Here is a 20,422-nt window from a genome sequence, read left to right on the forward strand (position 1 = left end):
TTTACCATCCTCATGCATGTTTTTATACTTTTGCTACATATGTACGTATCCAGAAACAATGCAGGGACTGCTTTGCATGTTTTCAAACTTTATACACATGGTACCATATCGTACGCATCCTTCCACAATTTGCTTTTTTTCCCATTCAACATACTTTTCGTGACATGTCCAGGCTGATTTGTAAAGCTCTATTTCATGCATTTCCCCTGCAGTATAGTATTTCATTGTAGAAATCTAAGCGATTTAATTTATCCATATTGGTTTCCAATTTTTTGCTATCACAAACACAGTTGCCATGGCAATTCCTGTCTTGCCCATACGCAAGAGGTTCTTTAAGGAACATACATGTTAGAAGCTCTTTTCTTGACACGTCCATCACCCCAGCAGGACACGGACCTGTCACCATGTCCCCAGTGCCCAGGATGGGGGGGGCACAGGGGACTCAAAGAGTGTGTTAAACTGAACCAAGGTGGAAGGGGTGTTAGGGAATCATCTCTCCCAGGCCCCTCACTTACAGATGAGGAAATGGACATCCAGAGAAGGAACATGAAATCAGATCGTGAAAGAGCTGGGGCAGGACACCTGTGCCCCTCCCCACCTTCCTGGCCCAGTCTCCATCACACCCTGGGGGAGCAGGTGACAGTCAGACAAGTGATCCATATAAGAGAGGGCAAGGCAAAGGGCAGAGAGGTGTTAAAGAGGTCATGCCTGGACGCTGGGCTCTCAGCCTGGAGGGTGGTCTCACACTGAACTCTCTCCCTCCGGATGAGGCCTCATGTCTGGACATCCCCATCGAGATCTCAGAGCTGGACCCCCGGCACCCAGACCCAAGCCTGACTTTTGTGGTCTTGTTTTATGCAGCAGGAAGAGTCCTGCTAGCCCAGTCCGGAGGAAGACCCTGGACCTGGGACCCAGGAGACCCAGATGGATGGGCTAGAGGTGAAGAGCGGGCCCCAGCACCATGTGACTTGGGATGGAGTCCCTGGTCCTCTCCTACCAACTCTAGGGGCCTTAGGTGACATACATCATGTCTAAATGCTTCGTTTTCTTCATCTTTAAAATGAAGCTAGTAATCCCTGCCCCCTCATCATAATACTGGGAGGACTCCCCAAGGTCCTCTGTACAAAGTAACTCACACCGTGCCTGGCACATGCCGAGGGCTGTGGGTTCTATTCTCACCCTCCCCTCCAGATCCCCGGCAAGCAGGTGTGGCACCCAGGCTCTCCGCACAGCGTGGCCTCACCTCCCACTCGGACCCTCCTTTCTAGCCTTGGGACTCCTCCTGTTACCACCGTATTCACTTGTGTAACTGCTGGTGCAGCCAAGTTTCTGCCCATTCATCATGGGCCACAGACCGTGGGAGACAGAAAAGATATTCTGTCTTTCAGACGTGACGTCACATCTGCCACCGTACCTGGGTTTGCGTCTGGCCCACCGTCCAGACGCTGAACGCCCTGGCCCGCGGCGCATCCCAGAGTACCAGAGGAACTGACGGGGGAGCACTGCAAAGTCACGGAAATTCTTTGAGCCCCTGTTTGCACCTCTGAAATGGGGGTGACCAGTCCATGCTGCACAGAAACCTTACGAGAGGCTGAGTATAACACATATAAAGTGTGTGTGAACTGTAAAAGCCCAAGTTTAACTCACTAATATTATCAAAAGAGACTGTTTAGCTTGTCCTTATTCCCTGTGCTGCTGACACTCTGAGGCCCGCCCGCCTGCCTGCCTGAAGGATGCCCAGTGATAATTCCTGGGAAAGTCAAGGGCAGACTTAGACTCCAAGAGACAGAGACAGACAGACGATCTTCGTGTTTCTGGGAACCCCCTTCATCACTGAAGACCCACTCCCCAAAGTCCGGACCATTTCCCTGCTCAAAATCTTCCCGGGGTCCCCATTACCATTTAATCACATTCAGCTCAGTATGGCCTCAATTACTGCCCAGCCCTGAGTATATCCTGCGCTCCAGCCAAGCCAGGCTGCTTCCCCAAAGAGCACGCAGCTTTGTTCTCAGCACCCCAGGACTTTACCCCTGCGGCCTCCTGGATGCAGAGCAAGGGGTTTGCAACCCAGCCGCTCCCCAGAATCACCTAGGGGAATGTCACAAATACAGATGACTGGGTCTGACCCTCCAGAGATCTGGACTTAATTGTCTGGGGTGGGCCTGGACAGCATTTTCTAAAAGCTCCCCAGGTGACTCTGAAGTTGAGTGTCGACAGGTCTAGAACATTCTCCCTTGTAGGAGTGCAGCCTGCCAAAACAATCCATTCTGCAGGACCCACGGGAAATGCCACTTCTTATGTGGCGCCTGCTGTCACCACACCAGACAGGGCTCCCCGCCTCAGAGCCCCCAGGGGCTGTGTCTCTCCTGGGCCCTGATCACACTCTGCCTCATGTCGGGGTCACCTGTGTCCCAAGCTCACCTGTCTGTTAGGCAGCAGGCCTCTCTGAGGCAGGCTCGGGGTTGCTCTCTCTTTCAGGCCCCTGCCCACCCTTCCTACGCCACACCTCACAGTCCTCATCAAACAGCGACTGAGCCCAGGCTTTCCATAAACCTCAGAACACCTAGTTCACCCTCAGTCCTGCCCAGAACACGAACAGGGGAATAGGCGACTGTCCTCTGTTCTGGAGAAAAGGCCAAGATCTGTGCACTTGCCCACTCCTGAGCTAGATGTTCCTAGGCTGATGCCCTTCCCCAGAGGCAGTGGGTCAAGGGTCTGCCTTGGGTGTCTGCTCTGGGGTGCTTCTGGGGGGGTCTACACAGGAGAGTGAGTCTCCTCTTTCCAGAGGCAAGTACTGTGAATCTGAACACACGAGAAGATGCCCAGCCTCTCGTCACCAGGGAAACGTGCATCAAAACCACCACGAGGTACCACCTCACACCTGTCAGAATGGCTAACATCAGAAACACAAGAGACAACAGGTGTTGACGAGGACGCAGAGAAAGGAGAACCTTCTCGAACTGTTGGTGGGAATGTAAGCTGGGGCAGCCGCTCTGGACAACCATATGGAGGTTCCTCAGAAACACACGACCCGGCAATCACACTACTGGGCATTTACCCAATGGGTGAAAAAACACTCATTCAAAGGGAAACATGGACCCCGATGTTCATAGCAGCATTATCCACAAAAGCCAGGTTATGGAAGCAGCCCAGGTGTCCAGTGAGAGAGGTCAGATAGAGAAGAGGTGATACACTCACACACACACAATACGGCATGGTACTCAGAATGAAGGAAATCCTGCCATTTGTAACCACATGGATGGAGCTAGAATGGATAATGCTAAGTGAAATAAGGCAGGCACAGAAAGACAAATACCAAATGATTTCACTCATATGCGGAATTTAAGAAACAAAACAAGTAAAGGGACAGAGAGAGAGAGAGAGGTGAACGAAGCAACAGACTCTTAACTATAGAGAGCAAACTGGGGGTCACCAGAGGGGAGGGACTTGGGGGGGGGGAACAGGTGACGGGGATTACAGAGGGCCCTTGTTGATGCCAGGTGTAGAATCACCACATTGTGCACCCGACACTAATATCACACTGTACGTTAAACTGGAATTTAAATGAAAACTTAAAAAACTGAGTGTGAGGGGCACCTGGGTGGCTCAGTGGGTTAAAGCCTCTGCCTTCGGCTCGGGTCATGATCCCAGGGTCCTGGGATCGAGCCCCGCATCGGGCTCTCTAATCAGCAGGGAGCCTGCTTCCCTTCTTTTCTCTCTACCTGCCTCTCTGCCTACTTGTGATCTCTGTCAAATAAATAAATAAAATCTTAAAAAAAAAAAACTGAGTGTGAGTGTATGAGCACATATAGGTACACATTCAATATGCACAAATTATATCATACACACTCTTTGTACACACACACACGTATACAGTTTGATTAAAATTCGTTTCTTTGGTGAGTAATAAGAGGAATTTCTCCAAGTCGCTTGAGAGCCTCAAGCAAAGACCCTTGGGAATCCCTGTCTACATAACGGCATCTTGTGCACAGGAAGCGCTCAAAAAACATTTGCTCAATTAAATAATGAACTGAAAATGCAACCACTGATTGTGGCTTATGCCAATACAGCCATTTAGACAGATTCAGGGGATGAAGCCAACACAAGACACGGCACTGTCAGCTACCGCCCGATGGAGCCCGTGCCTTTTCCCGGGTGCAGGCTGTGAACAGGGACCACAGCCTCTCCACACTTGTGTCAGTAAAAACAGGCTCTGGAATGCTCCAGACATAAGCCTTTTCCTTTCTGTGTCCCACTCCGAGAGGTGGTGAAGAGGGCACCAGCCATATGCTCTCAGAAGGGATTCCTTTACAGAGAGCCCCACAGACCACCACACAGAGGTCAACTCCAGTGCCCTTCGTAACTGAACTCAAAACCCAGACTCCACTTCCCACCCCGCCCCCTCCACTGCCATTCACTGTCACAGGCTTCTGTCTTCCACTCTCTTATCTGCTCCACAAAGGAGAGTCCAAGTTCCTAAAGACGTGGTTGTTCAGGTATGTTCTGGCCCTGACCTGGCGGGAGAAGTCTCTGGTGTGAGACGAAAGTGCTTCCAACTTAGAAGACTTGGTGCCAGCCTCTGAGCCCCCCACTACCATTCCGGAGGCAAAAGGCTGTTCCTGGCTCCACCAGCTCAGCACTCCACACTGAGAAAGACAGGCTTCAGCGGACAAAGGCACATGGCAAGATGCCCACTAGGCCACAGAAGCCAACATCATGTTAGGGTTTGGACTTAGCCTTCTGGAGAAGTAGCCTGCCCCTGCCCCTGTCTCCTCGATATCCTGGCCTTATGCACCCAGCCCTGAAGGCCAAGTGACCCCCATTGTCAGGAGACCCCGGCTTGGCTCCTGTTGACTCACACCTCGGTGCTCCCACCTACTCGCTCTGTCCTCATGGAGACCTCCCGGGTCCTGGAGGAGATGACTAATCCTGGTATGGTTCTCCTGTGTCTGATCCACAGAAACCAAAGCGGACAACTACACATAAAGGTTGTAAAAAACAAACAAACAAACAAACAAAAAACACCCCAAAGCCACATCTATCTAGAAACAATCTAACTATCCCCAGAAAATCTATTTTCTCCACCTACGAGAAGTATCTAACTTCTCATCTGCACGGCCACTGAAAGTAAGGCTTGGAGAGCTAAAAGGACCCTAGGGTCCCACGGGGAGTAAGTGGAGCAGGTCTCCCAGGCCAGAGCCGAAACCCATTCTGCTTTGCTCCCCCAGAAAGAGAGCAAACGAGGGCTGGATGAGCAGCCGCAGAGCCACACCCTTCCGAGTCCAAGTGTCAGGGTCAGCCCCTGCCCGCTTTGGTGTCCCTGGCAGGCTTTCAGCAGACCACAGCAGAGAACCTACTGTGTGCGGAGGGGAGGAGTTGCAGCAAAGCTGGTGGCATCAGGGGACACAGACTCTCCTTCCACAGCTCCCTAGTGCCGGCCCCTGCTCGCTACCGCAGCCCTGTCCCCACGCGGCTCAGGTCCTGGCCATGAGGTCTCATTGATAGGCAACAGAGTTCAAAATCACAGGCTTGGCAGGAATCACCATCTATACATAGCTCTCCCATTCTGTAAGCACCGTTGGTTTCTTCTGAATAAATGCTACCCTACATTAAATGCCAGAATTCGGCGAGCAATGCTGCATGTTTGCAATGAGATTGAGAACGAAAGGCAAGATTGATTCTGATGTGAACACCAGCAAAGCAAATGGGTTTTTGAAAACCCTATAATTTCCCTGCAACCCTTGACTTCACTAAACACACATTTTTAGACTACAGCACAGTTAGGTAGGCATTAAACAAAAATGAGGTAGTCTAATGATGATTTATGTGTAGGATAACCTTCTATAAAGAATCCCGCTCTGATTTCAGGGTAACTTACAGAGGTGCCAACTTAACCAAACAATGCCGCTTGCTCCATGTCCACTGCCACGGCGCGATCTCAGGGCAAAGCATTTGCCTGCAATTGTCTTAAATCTGCGGAAATTCACCCAGTGGGCGCTCTGGAAATGCGGCACCTGCCATGAACTAAATGGAAAAGCAAAACACGACACATGCACACACCGCCAGAGGCACCTGTGAACACAGACAATTTTGCTCGACTGCGGAGCCGTGGCGGATGGTTCTGGAACCAACCAACTGGCGTGCAACTGCAGAGCAGCCTGACTGCCCGGAGACTGGAAGGGGGACTAGGGAACTGCGGGAATGCGGTCCGGGTGGGGTCTCACGGGCCTCTGAGGGGCAGGCGTCTGACTGGAGTTCCTGCGTCTGCCCTTCCTGGCTGGGTGACCTTGAGCAGGCCTCGCGATCCCCGCCAGAAGCCTTGGTTTCCCCGTCTGTGAGGCAAGGTTAAGAATATGGCCCCCTCAGACGGAATTGAAAGATTCGCTGACATGATGCCTGCCAACGGGCTTTATAAACCAGAGAGCTCCAGGGGCGCCTGGGTGGCTCAGTGGGTTAAGCCGCTGCCTTCGGCTCAGGTCGTGATCTCAGGGTCCTGGGATCGAGCCCCGCATCGGGCTCTCTGCTCAGCAGGGAGCCTGCTAAAAATAAAAAAAATAAAAAAAAATAAAAAAAAAAACCAGAGAGCTCCACACAGAGAAAAGGTGACAGAGACCGTAGGGTACGGTTTGAGAGATGCCCCAAGTCATCTCCAAGAGCTGACATCAAACGGCTCTGGGCTGGGCTCCTCACTCTGTGGCCTCGAGCAGGTGACTGAGCTCACTGTATGTCAGGCTTCTCGCCTGCAAAACGGAGCTCATAATGGCAGCCGCTATACAGGACACTCGGGGGATTCCAGAAAATGACTCCTGAAAAGCACAGATCACCTAAGAGCTTAGTAAGTGATCACTTTTTTCCTACTAACCATGATCATCACCATGATTATCATCTCCTTCCGGGCCCTCGACTAGGGAGAGAATTTCTCTGCTGATTCTGAAGCTCTGCTGATTCTGAAGGCTGGTTTACGGCTTGAGAAGGTAGGATTTTCTCTCTGCACCCCAAGGAATACATTAAGGCTGTCTGAATCTGATGACCCTTCCCCATCAAAGCAGACAAGAAACAAACAACAACAAAATTAAGGGCTGGCTGTCTTTTCCTCTCTGCAGCTGGCTTGGTATGGAAAGCAATAATTGCCTAGCGGCCCTGAGACAGCCCTTAGGCTGGAGGCATGAAAGCCTGTTAGAGGAAAAGGGCTTGGCTCTGGGTTCAAGCCGTAGGCTCTGCCACGGAAATGCTGCGTGACCTGGAGCAAATTGCTTGGCCTCTCTGAATCTCATTTCCTTTATACCTAAGAATGGGGGTGGCAGGCCTGCCTCACAGAGTGAAGAGGAGAATTGAATGAGAGGACATCCAGATACCTGCTGGCAGGACCCCTAGCCTCACTGCACCTGCTTCCTCGCCTGTAAAGCGGGGAAGGTGATGGGGGTTCTCCACGGAGAGTGTGCAACGCACTTCCTACACTGGATGGCGGATTCTAGGAGATACTAGTTGTTACTGAGCCAGAGTTTGAGCACGCTGAGACTAGACCGGGCAGTCTGTAGAAGGGATCTTCGCTGTGTTGGCACCAAACCACAGGCCTTCGTTCCTTCCTGCAACATAACTTTTATCAGGTACGGGGCAAGGCACAAATGAATTCAGAGATGAATACCGCAATGTCAATGTCTCGGTCATTTGTTTCCCTCATTCTGCAAATACCATCGTGGACTGTTGGAGTTAAAACTGCCTCAGTGGCCTCTATCTAGCCCTAGTCCCACATGGCCTTCTCAGCATCTCACGTTCCACTGGCAGCCCAGTGCCCAACGTGGCCCAAGGCTAGACAACTTCATGAACCTGGGGAGTCATTTCCCGCCTATGTTTAGGCAACTCCTTCTCCACCTGAGAATCCAAGTCTCTGCAGAGGCCTGATTCCCACCCAAAGGATTCTGTGCACAGGATCCATTATCCCCATTTCACAGAGGAATAAACTGAGGCTTATGAAAATAACTCACTCAAGAGCACCAATTAGGACTAGCAGACCACAGTCTGCCTTCTTTTCACTGCGTCCCTCCTCGTCTGTCAACTGTTTGCTCCCATCTGTTACCCGGTTTTCTATCAGGTCATCCTTTCCTTGTGGATTTGCAGCAGTTTTTAAAAATACATTTTTGCATGTCAAGTTTTCGCAAGGTGATAGAATGTCGTGCTTTGGAGCACACACAGTGGAGTCTGAACGCATCAGGGTATGCTGTGGCTCTACCACTTACTAACTTTAGGCACTTCGCTTATTTTCACCGAGGCTCAGTTTGTTCATCTCTGAAATGGGGGAGTAATAACCCCTCATCAGATTGCGGTGAGACCAAATGATCTAAACACAGAGAACGCTTAGAACAGAGCCTGGCAACAGAGGAAGGGTTTAATGAGTACGAGTCATTATCATCGTATCTCCCCTCCACACATACTTTTTTTTTTTTTCTTTTTCTAGAACTGGCAGGACCTTCATGGCTCGGCATCTTTTTCAGACTGCTCTCAGCACCTCACCTACCCTCCAAATCACCCCATCCTCCGCCACCTTGCCTGCCTTTGACCCTGCTGCCACCTCCACCCGAAGCACGCTTTCTGCCCTCATGGCCCTTGGATTCCAAGACTCGACTGCAGGCCTCCCTCCCCCTCACGAGGCCTCACAGGGCCACCATCAGAAAGCATCATGGCTCATCCTCTTCGAGGGATGGTACCACAGTCCCTACCCTGGAGCTGCTGAAGGGAACAAGCAGGTCATGGGCAAGTGCAACTCTTCTGCAAGGCCTGACCCCATGTCCATCACCCAGCAGAAGTCCAAACCCCATTGGTTAAATTGCCTTGAGGCCACTATTTTCTTCATGTTAGCCCAGATAACCATCCCAACCCCTTTTCTCTATGGCCCTAAAGAGCCAAGAAAGGAGAGCCCTGATTATTTAACAACATATATATATTTTAAGGTTCTATTTACTTATTTGAGAGAAAAAGAAATGAAAGAGAGACAATGAGAGTGAGCATGAGCAGGGAGAGGGGCAGAGGGAGAAGCTCGATCCCAGGACCCTGGGATCGTGACCTGAGCCGAAGGCAGACGCTTAACTGACTGAGTCCCCTAGGCGAACCACAGAGATCCCCCAACTTTGCATCACACAGCAGAGCATTACAGAGGGAACCCACAGAAACCATCTCTCTGGGTCACTCTGGAGCAGTTCCATGAAATAAAGACCAAGGACTGCGCACCTTAAACCCTGTAATGCCTTCCTCCCTGCCACATTAGCACTCAGTTGGGGGAGAGATTGGCATTGCGTCATCATCATTAATCATCTTCAGTGAGACTGGAGGGGAGAGGGGCCTGCAGAAAATACAGCGTCTGCCCTTGCTGGTTCTATATTCCTGGAATGGGGATAACACAGATTTCAAATATTATAGGACAAAACACAGTTATTGCCTTGAGCAAGGAACCGAGAAAGTCCGGAGGGAGTTCACAAAAGGATCCCCCTCGAAGAAGGTTAATCAGGGTGATTTTTCAGTCCATTCATAGCAGAAATCGGAAAGACATCATGGAAAAAGTGGTATTTGAACCAGACTTTGAAAGATGGGTAGGTTTTTGATAGACAAAGAACGAAGTCTGAGAGTAAAAGCAAAGCACCTCATGAGCAGATAAAATAGCATGCCCTAAGAATGTCAGGAGAGAAGGGGAGAAGGGGAGCCCGAGAGCACCTCGGTCTTGACCTGGGTTTATCAGTAAGTGTGGAGACTGTGCCCCAGGACCTCCAGAGCCCTTCCAGCTCTAACAGTCCCTGACTCCATCCACTTGTGGTCTAGAAGCATCCAAACTGGTTTCCAGGCAGCACCCAGCTCGCTCTTGTCTGCGCCATCCCCCATCCAAGTTGGTGTAGACATATGGGATCTGAGGTAGTCTCCGTATCAGCCCGAGCAAAATGCAATTAATACGTTGAATCTGCATTCCAAAGCAAACCAAGACCGTATGTGATTGTTTACTGTGTTGAGATTATCCGTCTCTGCCCATTGGAGCTGACGACATGAACGGAATCCTAAACTCCCTGATCAGGACGGTCTTTGTGTCTCCCACTGGGCCAAAAACAGAGCCGGTACCCAATAAAGCCTTCTTGTTAGAATGGCTGTTTTGTTCCCAGATCTTTCAGCTGGAGATCTGTGGCCCTTCAGAAAAGCCAGAGCCTCTGGTCACTGAACACACAGCCAAAGGTCAGTGCAAGGACTGGGGACACATGTCTGTCCCCAGGCAAGTGCAGGAGACAGGGACAGGAGCTCCTCCCCTGTGAGGACCTGAGGACAGTCCATTCTCAGTGAGAAGCCTGCTCTGAGGCAGCAGAACGCAGAGGTGCCTAGAGGAGCCTGGTTCAAACCCAGGCCAAAGCCTTGACAAGCCACGTGACCTTAGGTAAGTTGCTTAATTTCCCCCAGCTTCAATGTCCTCATTTATAAAATGAGAAAAGACCCAACAAAACAAAAAATGTTATCTCTCTTAAAGGGTTATTGTGAGGATTAGAGATAATTTAGGACTCAATACATGATAGATATTATCATTAATCTTATTATTATTATGCTATGACAGGTGCTACGAAGGCCCTGGGGATAAAGAGATGGAAAAGATACAGCTGTGTACCCCCCTGCAGCAGGCAGACAGAAACCACCACCTATCACGTAAGAGGAAATGACGGGAGTGCGCTGGGAATGGAACCAGAGAAGCAGTCAGTTCTGCCAGCAGGCTTATGCAGGGTCTCCTGGAAGGCGACACATGTGGACCAAGTTTAAAGGACAAAAGAGGAGTAGGGTATCAATAAGGAGAAGAGGGATGGGTACAGAGGGGACAGCAGGATCAAGTGAAAACAGGTGTGAAAACACAGGAACAACTTGGCACTCTGGGGACAATCAGGGAGGTGGGCTCACAGGATCTCTCCCCAAGTGAAGGTGGGCTACGGTCCAGGAGCACTGCCCGCTAGCCAGAAAGGACCCCTCTGACCAGATTCACCCTTGCCCCTGTTTCTCCCCACCCCCACCCCCAACTCACAGGGCTTCCAGCCCAGGCAGGACCTGATGACAACCCAGCGTTCCAGAGCCCCATCCTCATAGATGAGGGAGCTGATCCAGGCTTAGTCTTCCAGAGCACCAGCAGACACATCTGGCCCGCATCTGAGCAGTGTCCAAAATTCCCCTCTGGGGCCAAGAGAGCCAGTCAGGATGCTGGTGAAGAGCATGCTGGGAAACTCCCACAAGGAGCCCGCATCGATATAATCAGGTCTGGTGGAAATTAAAAGCTATTAGGAACAGGGCCGGATTTATCTTTATATCCAATAACATGCATTGTAATGGTGATCATGCAGATGGGAAATTAAACCACATCTCGGCTTCACCGGAGGCCTTAATTTTTATTTATGTTTGTGCACACCCTTTGCCCTCTTCCTCCCACCCCACCCACTCTGGAGAGCCGGTTCTCCTCAAGACCAAGGCCCCCAGGAGAGAAGTAAAGGGTAGGAGTCTGCCAGATCATAGGTGAGAGGTTCTGGGCTCTTACATCTTTAAATAGCCCAATGGAAGGAAGAGGACCAACTTGGAGGAGGGGAAAGGCAGGGGGAGAAAGGGGCTCGTGTAGTAGGTAGCTCTGGGGAAAGTACCATTTTGGGAAACGTTGCATGTTGGTCTCTCCAGCCTCTCCCTGGGGAAAGCACAGTCAAAATGCTGCTTAGAGTTTCAGCAGGGAGGCTCCCCTGCCCCTCCCCCGTGTAGACAGCCAGGAAGGCTGGCCTGGGAATAAATACCCAACTCACGGAGCTGTTTTAGGCACCAAGCCTTTAATTCCTTCCAAACCCCCTCCGAGAGAGGCATTGAAGGGCAGGCTCCTCATTCGGGGGGGCCCCCGCCTCACAGGGCATCTGCTCTCCCCCAGGAGATGTGTCCTGGGGCCCTGAGTAACCCACAAGCCCTCCCATTCCTCCCCCTGCTCACCAGCACCTGCCCCTGTTGGCCCCATGGTCTATGGAGGATCTGAACCCAGACCTGCACATCCAGAGATCAAAGTCAACACTTTCTCTTTGCTCCAGAAGCTGACCCTAAGGCGTCAGGGGGAAATAAAGGGCTCCTTGATCCTTCCGTAACCATTAAATCTTCCCCCACCGTGAGAAGCTGCCATCCAGCCTCCCAGACAACACGCACACTGGGTACAGGGTGAGATGGATGGCAGAGAATCCTATTTTTATGGGGAAAAAAAAAAACAATAAACAATTTGCATTTTCCAAAATTAAAGCAGGCAGCGTGGCGGCCCACGTTCTGGCCCCTCATCCAGAGCCCGGAGGAAGCAAAACTCCAGTCTCTGGTTCTCGCACATTCCTCCGGGAACGTGTCAGTTGGATTCATGTGCTTTGGGAATTCTGTCCCTGGATGAAAACCATAGCTGTAGAAGGATCTAGAATGATTATGGATGGTGCTGGAGGTTGGGTGGGGGAGGAAAATACTCCAAGGCTAAAGGAAAGAGAGGGGTGCTAGAGAGCCAAAGTTGACCAGAGCCCTGCAGATTATCATCAAGCCCGCTTCCCTGATAATTATGCCCTTTGGGGCCACCAGCCATGTCTTTACATCAAAGACAGCCCTGAAGCACCAACTACAAGGGTCGCCTTGGGGAAGCTCCCTGCCTCCAGCTCCTAGGCACAGGAGCCAGGTAAACCCGCCTTCTCTCCCATTTGAGCTGGACTTCGTACCACCCCGCACCCACCACACTCACCCTTATGTCAGTGCTGTTCCCACATTCCTTCAGAATGGTTCCAACCATCCACCCATGCTCCCTGGAGCACTGACTGAGCACCTGCCCTGCACGTGCAAGGGGGTGGGTGTGTCAGAAGCCAGAGACGTGTGTATGAAAACCAGCCAGCTCCATCCTGGGAAATTCAGTCTAACGGAGGACACGGAGTCCGTGACATAGTAGAAAGGGATACACCATCATCATCATCACAGCCACAGCTGTCCTAGATGTACCAGGCAGAGTTCAGAATGTTTCCGAATAGATTAACTTCTCGAACCCTATAAAGTAGGTCAATCATTATCCCCATTTTATTACAGTTGGGGAAACTGAGGCACTGTGGGGCCAGTGACCTGCCCAGCTGGTTAAGCAGTGGGCTGGGTCTCAGCCCAGACAGTCTGGTGCCAGGGTCCAGGCTCTTCCTCACTGCACCCACCTCGACCCCACAAAACCTTCCCTAAAAGCCAATGTTGACCTTCTTCCCCTCCCTGAGGACAAGGCCGTCCTTATCTAGAGCACACATTTAAAGCCTTGGAGTCACGCTCTGCTGGACACATTTGTATGGTGCAGGGAGGCAGTTCTGTGTGGGGGGAGTGCACAGGTTGAAGGAACAGACCCGAGTTCAAGCCCTGGCCCCCTGCTTAATAGATCCATTACCCAGAAGAAGTGATTTGACTCCTGGGAACCTCAGTTTCCTCTTCTCTAAAGTGGAGGGAAAAAATACACGTCCAGATTTTTATGAGGACAAAATGAGATCATACACGAAAGTTTCTTAGCCACTGCCTGGCATATAGTAAGCACTCAGATAATAATCATTGTTATTTAATACTACTACCAATAATTAATGATATTTTAATGAGTATAACTCTGAGTCCATAAACTCAAGTGTGTAAGAAATACCACATTTATGTTCTGCAAAGTGCCTTCAATCTGACTCTTTATAAGTGGGACCTTCAGTCTTCATTACTGGGGCTTCCCCCAGGGATGTGCCAAGGTCTGGGGTCTCTCCCCACCCCGGTTGTCCCTCCCTGTACGATCGCTTTGGGTCTTGGCTGTGCACCTAATGCCTCCTCTGGACGCAGAACACTGGCCCCCATCCCAGACCTCGTGGAGCCACATACAGCCACCCATGGTGGGGGCCAACCGCTTTGCCCAGCTGCACCCACTAAGCGGCCTACAGTCCCATTCCCCATCCCCGGGATTCGTTTGTCTCCCATTTGTTCCTTGTCCTCAGAGGCTCTCTTCCCCAGCCAGGACACCCATCCCAACCTTTCCTATTAGCCTATGGTTTTACAAAAGGCAGGAAGAGCAGCTGTCTTCAAGTAGATCTGGATTCCCATCCTGCTAGGAGCTCTGAGGCCGGGAGACATAACAGCCTGGCCATCTGCTTGGAACTGAGAGAAGGAAAAGGTACCAGGAGCAAAACACAAATTAACGTCTCCAGAAGAGTAGCCTCTGGTGTTGGCTGCAAATAAGCCGAAGTATGGACTCTTCTAGCCAGGTTGTCGGAACCGTGGAAAGAGCTTTAAAAACACTGATCACAGGTTCTCCCCCGGAGATACTGATTTGGGGTCAGTCCCAAGCACCAGTGTTTTTCGAAGAGCTCTCCTGGGACTCAGGGGTGTAGCAGGATTAAGAACCCCAGCTTTACAGGTGTGATGCATTGATGTCTGCCTCCCCCAGCTAACCCAGAAACCTGGCAGCTGGAATCATTCCTTCTGACCAATGATGGGACATTGAGGCTGCATGGGCGCTCAGCACCTGGCCAAGTTCCCCTGTTTCACAGAAAGGGAAAACCAAGGTCCTCCGCAGAGAAATGAAGAAAAAACAGGAGAGTCCACAGATGATGCTGAGATGAAGGCAGTCACGCTGGAGCCATGGGGGGAGAAAACCCACTATTTTGTAACGAGAGGCCAAGAGGTGTTTTGAGGACTTGAGGTCCTCTCTTAAGGTTTCCAGACCTGACCTCCTGTTGAAGGGAAAGGGAACCAGTAACAGAAGGCTTGATCTAACAAGGTGAGCCTACAACATGGTACTAACCTCATCCCCCAATACCAGGCAAGGGCGAGGCCCACTAGAATCCTAACGGGATCTTCAACCAACTTAAGAAAAAAAAAGACTCTTGTACACATGAAACTCAGGTCTGGTCCAGTGCTCAAGCTCTAGTCATTCCACACGGGAACATGGACAACCGCCAGCTCCTGGCTCCCCTCCCCGACTTTGAAGCCCTTCACTTTAAAGGGGTTTCCAGTCTCACCTCCCACTGCAAAGACCAATGGCAAGCAAAGACCCAGGAGCCAGAAAGATGGGGGTCCCACTCTTTAGGGGGAGTAGGATCCATCCTCTATCTGATGGGACATCAGCACACCCAGCAGAGGCCTCCAGCATCTGGGTTTCACTGACCCGCACAGATGTACCACATACCAAGACGAGACCAGAGACCCTTTGGGGCCAAAGCGTCACCAGAACACTGAGAATGAATCAGTCACCAGAACCAACCTCAAGAGCTCAGTTCGACAACCAGCTCAGCACCTCTACTCCATCTCTTCCCCCGCCCCGCAGCACCCCTGCCTGCCGCGGCCCCACAGGGCTTCTTACCTGGGATGATGGAGACCGTGTCCTTCTCCCAGGACACAACGCTAACATATTCCTGCACTGAAGAGGGGATGAGGCACTTGAAGACGGCCACGTTGCCACGCATTGACCTTTGATCCTCCACCCGAACGGTGTAGGGTTCCCTGAAAACTGCAGAGAGATGAGGGAGTGAGGAAAGGGGGTGTCACAAGACTGCGACACAGTGGAGGCCCAAGAAGGGAACAGAGAGCCACCTCAGGTCCCTCACCAGCCCCAGGCCTCGCCCCCCAACATCTCCTCCCCCACCTCCCATTTAACTAGCCCAGAAGTTCCTGCCATGATCTTACTCCTGCCTGAGCAACCTCCTCCCTGCTCCCTCAGAAACGTCCAGTGTCTCCTGCAAGGCCATGAGTCCAACTTCAAACCTTTGTGATTTCAGTATTTAACAAACCATTGGATTGGAGGGGCCTGGGGTAGCACCTAATTCCAACATTGGGATCGCATCCAGCAAGAGGGTATATAGGTAACGAGGAAATGCGATAGGATTCCTCTAAGGAAACCACACTTGATTTCCTACATTATTCCTGGGCCTGTGGTGGCAACAGCTGGGGCATGGTGACCATCATTTGCCAAAAATAGGAACTGTGACACATGACTCAACCACAGAATTTTGTGCCACATCAACGTGAAAGGTGGCCTGGGAAAAACGTAGTTGACACATGGAACTTTCTGGAAGGGCTTGGTGGTTTATAAGGAGAATGGAAGAGAATATTTAAAACTGTGATTGACTCTGAAAATGGACGGTCTCCAAGATTCTCTGAAACAAAGTATCCCTACTGTTTCCTCCTACCTCCTGACACTGCCTACAGCCTGACCCCAGGCTTGCCCCTGATTCCAAAAACTAGCTCTTCCTTCTCTGCGGCACATGCAGTGGAGGCCCCCTGCCTCAGTCCTAGGGCTAGTTTCAAGGGGCACAGTCACCTGCCTGCAATCGACAAGTCAGGTCCGGTGGGTGGGCTGGCTGGGCCTTACAGGTGGGGCCCAGGGGCCATCCTCGGCCTCTGCCTCTGCCTTGTCCTCCTCTGCTTGGCCTCTTCTGGGGCTCACTCCATCCTCCCACCCCTCCTCTGCCAAGCAGCGCTGGTGCATCCAGATCCCCACTGCCTCTCGACCTTGTCCCTCAGCAGGCACCTGGGCAGCGTGCCCTCCTGCTCTCCCGGCCACCGTTGCCAGGGTGATGTTCAGGGCCCCTCGGCCCTCTGGCTGTGCACCTGCAGCCCCTCTGGCTTCATAAAGAGCCGCTTAATTGGCTGTGTCTCTAGTCTGGCCAGCCCTGCCCAGCCTCCTCAGGCCTTTCTTCTTCCCCTGCCTCTGGGTGACATGCGGGGGAGGAGATACAGCTGAGGGGGAGAAGAGACAGAGAAGGGGGAGAGGAGAGGAGAGGAGCAGAAGAGAGGGGAGGGGAGGGGAGGGGAGGGGAGAGCTACTCTGCCTGTTCTTTGGGGCAGTGGTCTAGCCTTCCATGGGTGTGAGTGGTGCACAGCCAGCGGATGTGAGGGGAGCAGGCAAGAGGCCAAGGGGGAGTGAACACAGAAGGGAAGCAAAGTGAAAGAGTAGAAAAAACTGGGGTTTGGGGGCGCACCCCCTGGGAGAGTCCCAGCAAGCTGGCAGAGACCAGAGGTGAGGAGCTGGCCAGCAGCCCCTGCCTCCTCCTCTGAGCTGCTGTGCAACCCTGCTGGTTGGCCTTCAGAGCCTCAGTTTCCTCGTCTGTAAAAGGACACAACAATGGTGATAGCAGCGTGTCGAAGGCCTGGCCCAGGGAAGCACCGCAGGAAGGTTGCTCGTAGTTCCATTGACACCTCTGACCTACAGGCCGTGGGCCCTTGGCCAAGCCACGTACCCTCTCCTCGTCTCAGTCCCTCACTTTTAAGAAACACTTTATGGGATTATTGTGAAAACTGCGTCCTAACCCAGTGACGGGCACGTAATAGGAAATAGGACGTTACTTCCTCTTAGACCAATCCTCCAGGTGCTGGAGGCCAGAGCTGCACCAAACGCCAGCCTCGGGCCTCCCAGCTCAGCACCTGGTGGTATGAGGGGGTCAGAGCAACAGATCTAGTCCTGAAAAGACGTTCCACGGGGAGCCCCAGGAGATACCCTGGGGTTGGTCCTGGGTTCCAAGAGCTCACATCTCCCCTCAAAGCAAGCCAATAGGAGGAAGACTAGCTCTTTAAATTAAGAGCACCCACCCCACCTCACCCATTCCTAGCTACTTGGAACCTCAGGCCTGTGAGAGGCACTCCAGAGGCAGAAGGACCCTGGAAGTCAGAGAACTTGCAGGATCCGCCACTTGGCAGGCAGGTTGGGAGGCCTTCCCCAGAGCCTACTCTTCTCCCCCAAAACACTCACCAAGAAAGATGACATCCCAGAGCCCGGCACCGTCACAGTGGGCTAGCTAAAATGCTACCTGTCCTCTCCCACCCAAAAAAGCTCTACTAAGAAAACTGTTCTCCAAACTTCAGTGTTTCATTACGATTTAAGGCACACCTTGGAAACGATGACGACACACCAGTGTTTCGTGACATTCTCATTAAGAGAAGCTGATCTAATCCACTCCCTGGACTCCAGACCTAGCCCTGAGAAATGAGCTTTTCTATTTTCTCTAAAGACAACAGCTGAGAAACCCCTACTTCCTGGCCTCCGTCGGCCCTTCCGAAGACCAAAATGCTTCACTGCTCAAATTTTCCGTCATGAATTTTACCTAAATGCCTGTTCTCAGGAGGCAGAGTCTACTCAAAGATCCATCAACAGCAGAATGGATAAATAAACACAGTAGAGTCGAACAATAGAATACCACACAGCCATGACAATGAACGACCCCATTCAACAAGGCACAGCAGCAGGGGCAAATCCCACAAACACAATAGTGTACAGAGGATTCAAGAAAATACCTGCTGTAGGACTCCATTTATATAAAGTACAAAAATAGGCAAACACCTGTATTGTGAGAAGTCAGGACAATGGTTTCCCCCAGGGGAATGGTGACAGAGAAGAGCACGAAGTGGGCTTCTGACGTGCTGATCTTGTGTGTCTTGATCTGGATATTAAAGCTGGTGAAAATTCACCAAGTGATCTACTTATAATATGCGCCCTTTTCTTTAGAGGTTTCAATAAAAGGGTGTTTAAAAGAAACAAACTCAACTGGGTGTGTTTTCCTAGAATCAAGCCCTGAAATGAACCCGGGATTGAAAGGAGCGCTATCTCGGTTAACCATCGCAAGGAGCGATGACTGGGGCAGGTACCGGCTTCAACTTCCCGGAGGAGAAAGTACAGACGCGGAGAAGTGTTTTCTTTGACTAAGGACACGCAGTAAAACAGGAGCTAAGATTCCAAAAGGCTCAAAAACTCTCCCTGAGAGGCAAACTTCTGCCACACCACCCCCTCAGCATGGCACCCATGTCTCCCCAGAAGGGGGGCTCTGCCTGCCCCCCATAACCGCCCTCCAGACGGAGTCCCCCCACCACCCCGCAGGGAGCAGGTGGCCGGCCCCTTACCTGCTTTGACGCGGATGTTGGGGCTCCGGATCTTGCCGGCCGCATTCTCCGCGGTGCAGAAGTAGTCATTGTCGTGGATAAAGCTATTGAAGGCGGAGGGGGAGAAGGGGTAGAGCTGCAGCGTCCCGTTGGCGTGGACATGCCGAATGTGCGGCACGTCGTAGATGTCGTCCCCCGTGGCCAGGTACCATCGAAGGGCCGCGCTGGGCGAGCCCGCAGCCGGGCAGGGCACTACCACCCCCACGGAGCTGGAAAAGGTCACCTGCTGCAAGGAGTCATTTACAAAGTAGAGGCTGGTGCCAACATCTTCAGGGCGAGCTGCGGGAAAGGGGAGAGGACGGGCTGGATTATCCGCGTTTTGGTAATAACCTCCCAGGCCCCTGAGGTGTGCGCCCACCCCCATTCATGTTTCAAACACCAGTCACCCAGGAAGCATCCCCTAAGTGCTAACTACACCCCAGCCACTGGCATGGTAGATCTGAGACTGTTCCTGCCCCACAGAAGCTTCCAGCCTCGCATAAGAGTAGCAAAAGGTAAAGACATCCCCCTTTCCATGCCAAGCCAAGCCAAGCCCACGGAGAAGAGATTGGCCATCACTCTTCTAGGTCAAAGGGTCCAAAGCCATGATCCACTATTGACATTAGGAGAGACGCTAAAATTGCTTGGATCATAAGCCTTTATTGAGCACCTGCTACACGGCAGGCAGGTTCACACCATGACCTCCATTCATCCACACAACCCTGAGAAGAGCTGGCATCATCTCTTTTTTTTTAATCATCCCCTTCTACAGGCTGAGAGTAGTTAGGTGACATGCCAGAGATTGCACAGCTAATAAGCTACAGAACAGAAATCTGAACCCAGGGGTGCCTGGGTGGCTCAGTGGGTTAAGCCTCTGCCTTCGGCTCAGGTTGTGATCCCAGGGTCCTGGGATAGAACCCTGCATAAGGCTCTCTGCTCAGCAGGAAGCCTGCTTCCCTTCCTCTCTCTCTGCCTGCCTCTCTGCCTACTCGTGATCTCTGTCAAATAAATAAATTTTTAAAATCTTTAAAAAAAAGAAGAAGAAAGAAAGAAATGTGCACCCATCACTCTTAGGGAGGGTCTTCATGCACTTCCTATCATACACAGGGGAAAGGTGAAGGGTCTCAGGACCATGCTGTAAGAGGAAGGGGGATGCCTGCTTGGGGCAGAGAAAACGACAGGAGATGCTGAGAGGGTCTCCCACCGCGGAGGCCGTTTTGGGAAAGGCCCAGCCCCCGAGGGCCGAATGAGGACCAGCGCTCCGGTGGGTGGATAAGATCTGGGTCAGGAAGCAAGAGGCCCACCCAGGTTCTCAACCTGGCCCCGACACGGAAAAACTGTGGTGACACTTCCCCTCTCTGTTCCCCCGCTCCTTCGCTTATAAAATAATGGGGGTGGCAGGGGGTGTGGATGGGGCTGCAAAGACCTCATGCATCTGACTGTCTGACGGGTTCCCATCACAGCGCCCCGTCACGCGGGAGAACATGCTCAGCCCGCAGCCGCCTGACGGGGGCAG

At 51.9% G+C, this 20,422-nt stretch overlaps 1 protein-coding gene across 1 annotated transcript in view; it reads right to left on the minus strand.

Moving 5' to 3' along the window:
* Nucleotides 1–20,422, minus strand: part of DSCAML1 (DS cell adhesion molecule like 1) — a 341,358-nt gene that overhangs the window by 306,507 nt on the left and 14,429 nt on the right. The window contains exons 2-3 of the mRNA XM_047693447.1: nt 18,889–19,206; nt 15,359–15,505 (exon numbers count right to left, since the gene is read on the minus strand). Of these exons, the coding sequence (XP_047549403.1) occupies nt 15,359–15,505; nt 18,889–19,206 (465 nt within the window). The remainder of the gene's footprint in view (nt 1–15,358; nt 15,506–18,888; nt 19,207–20,422) is intronic.

This window comes from Lutra lutra, chromosome 10 (genome assembly GCF_902655055.1).
Source record: "Lutra lutra chromosome 10, mLutLut1.2, whole genome shotgun sequence".
Taxonomy (NCBI): Eukaryota; Metazoa; Chordata; class Mammalia; order Carnivora; family Mustelidae; genus Lutra; species Lutra lutra.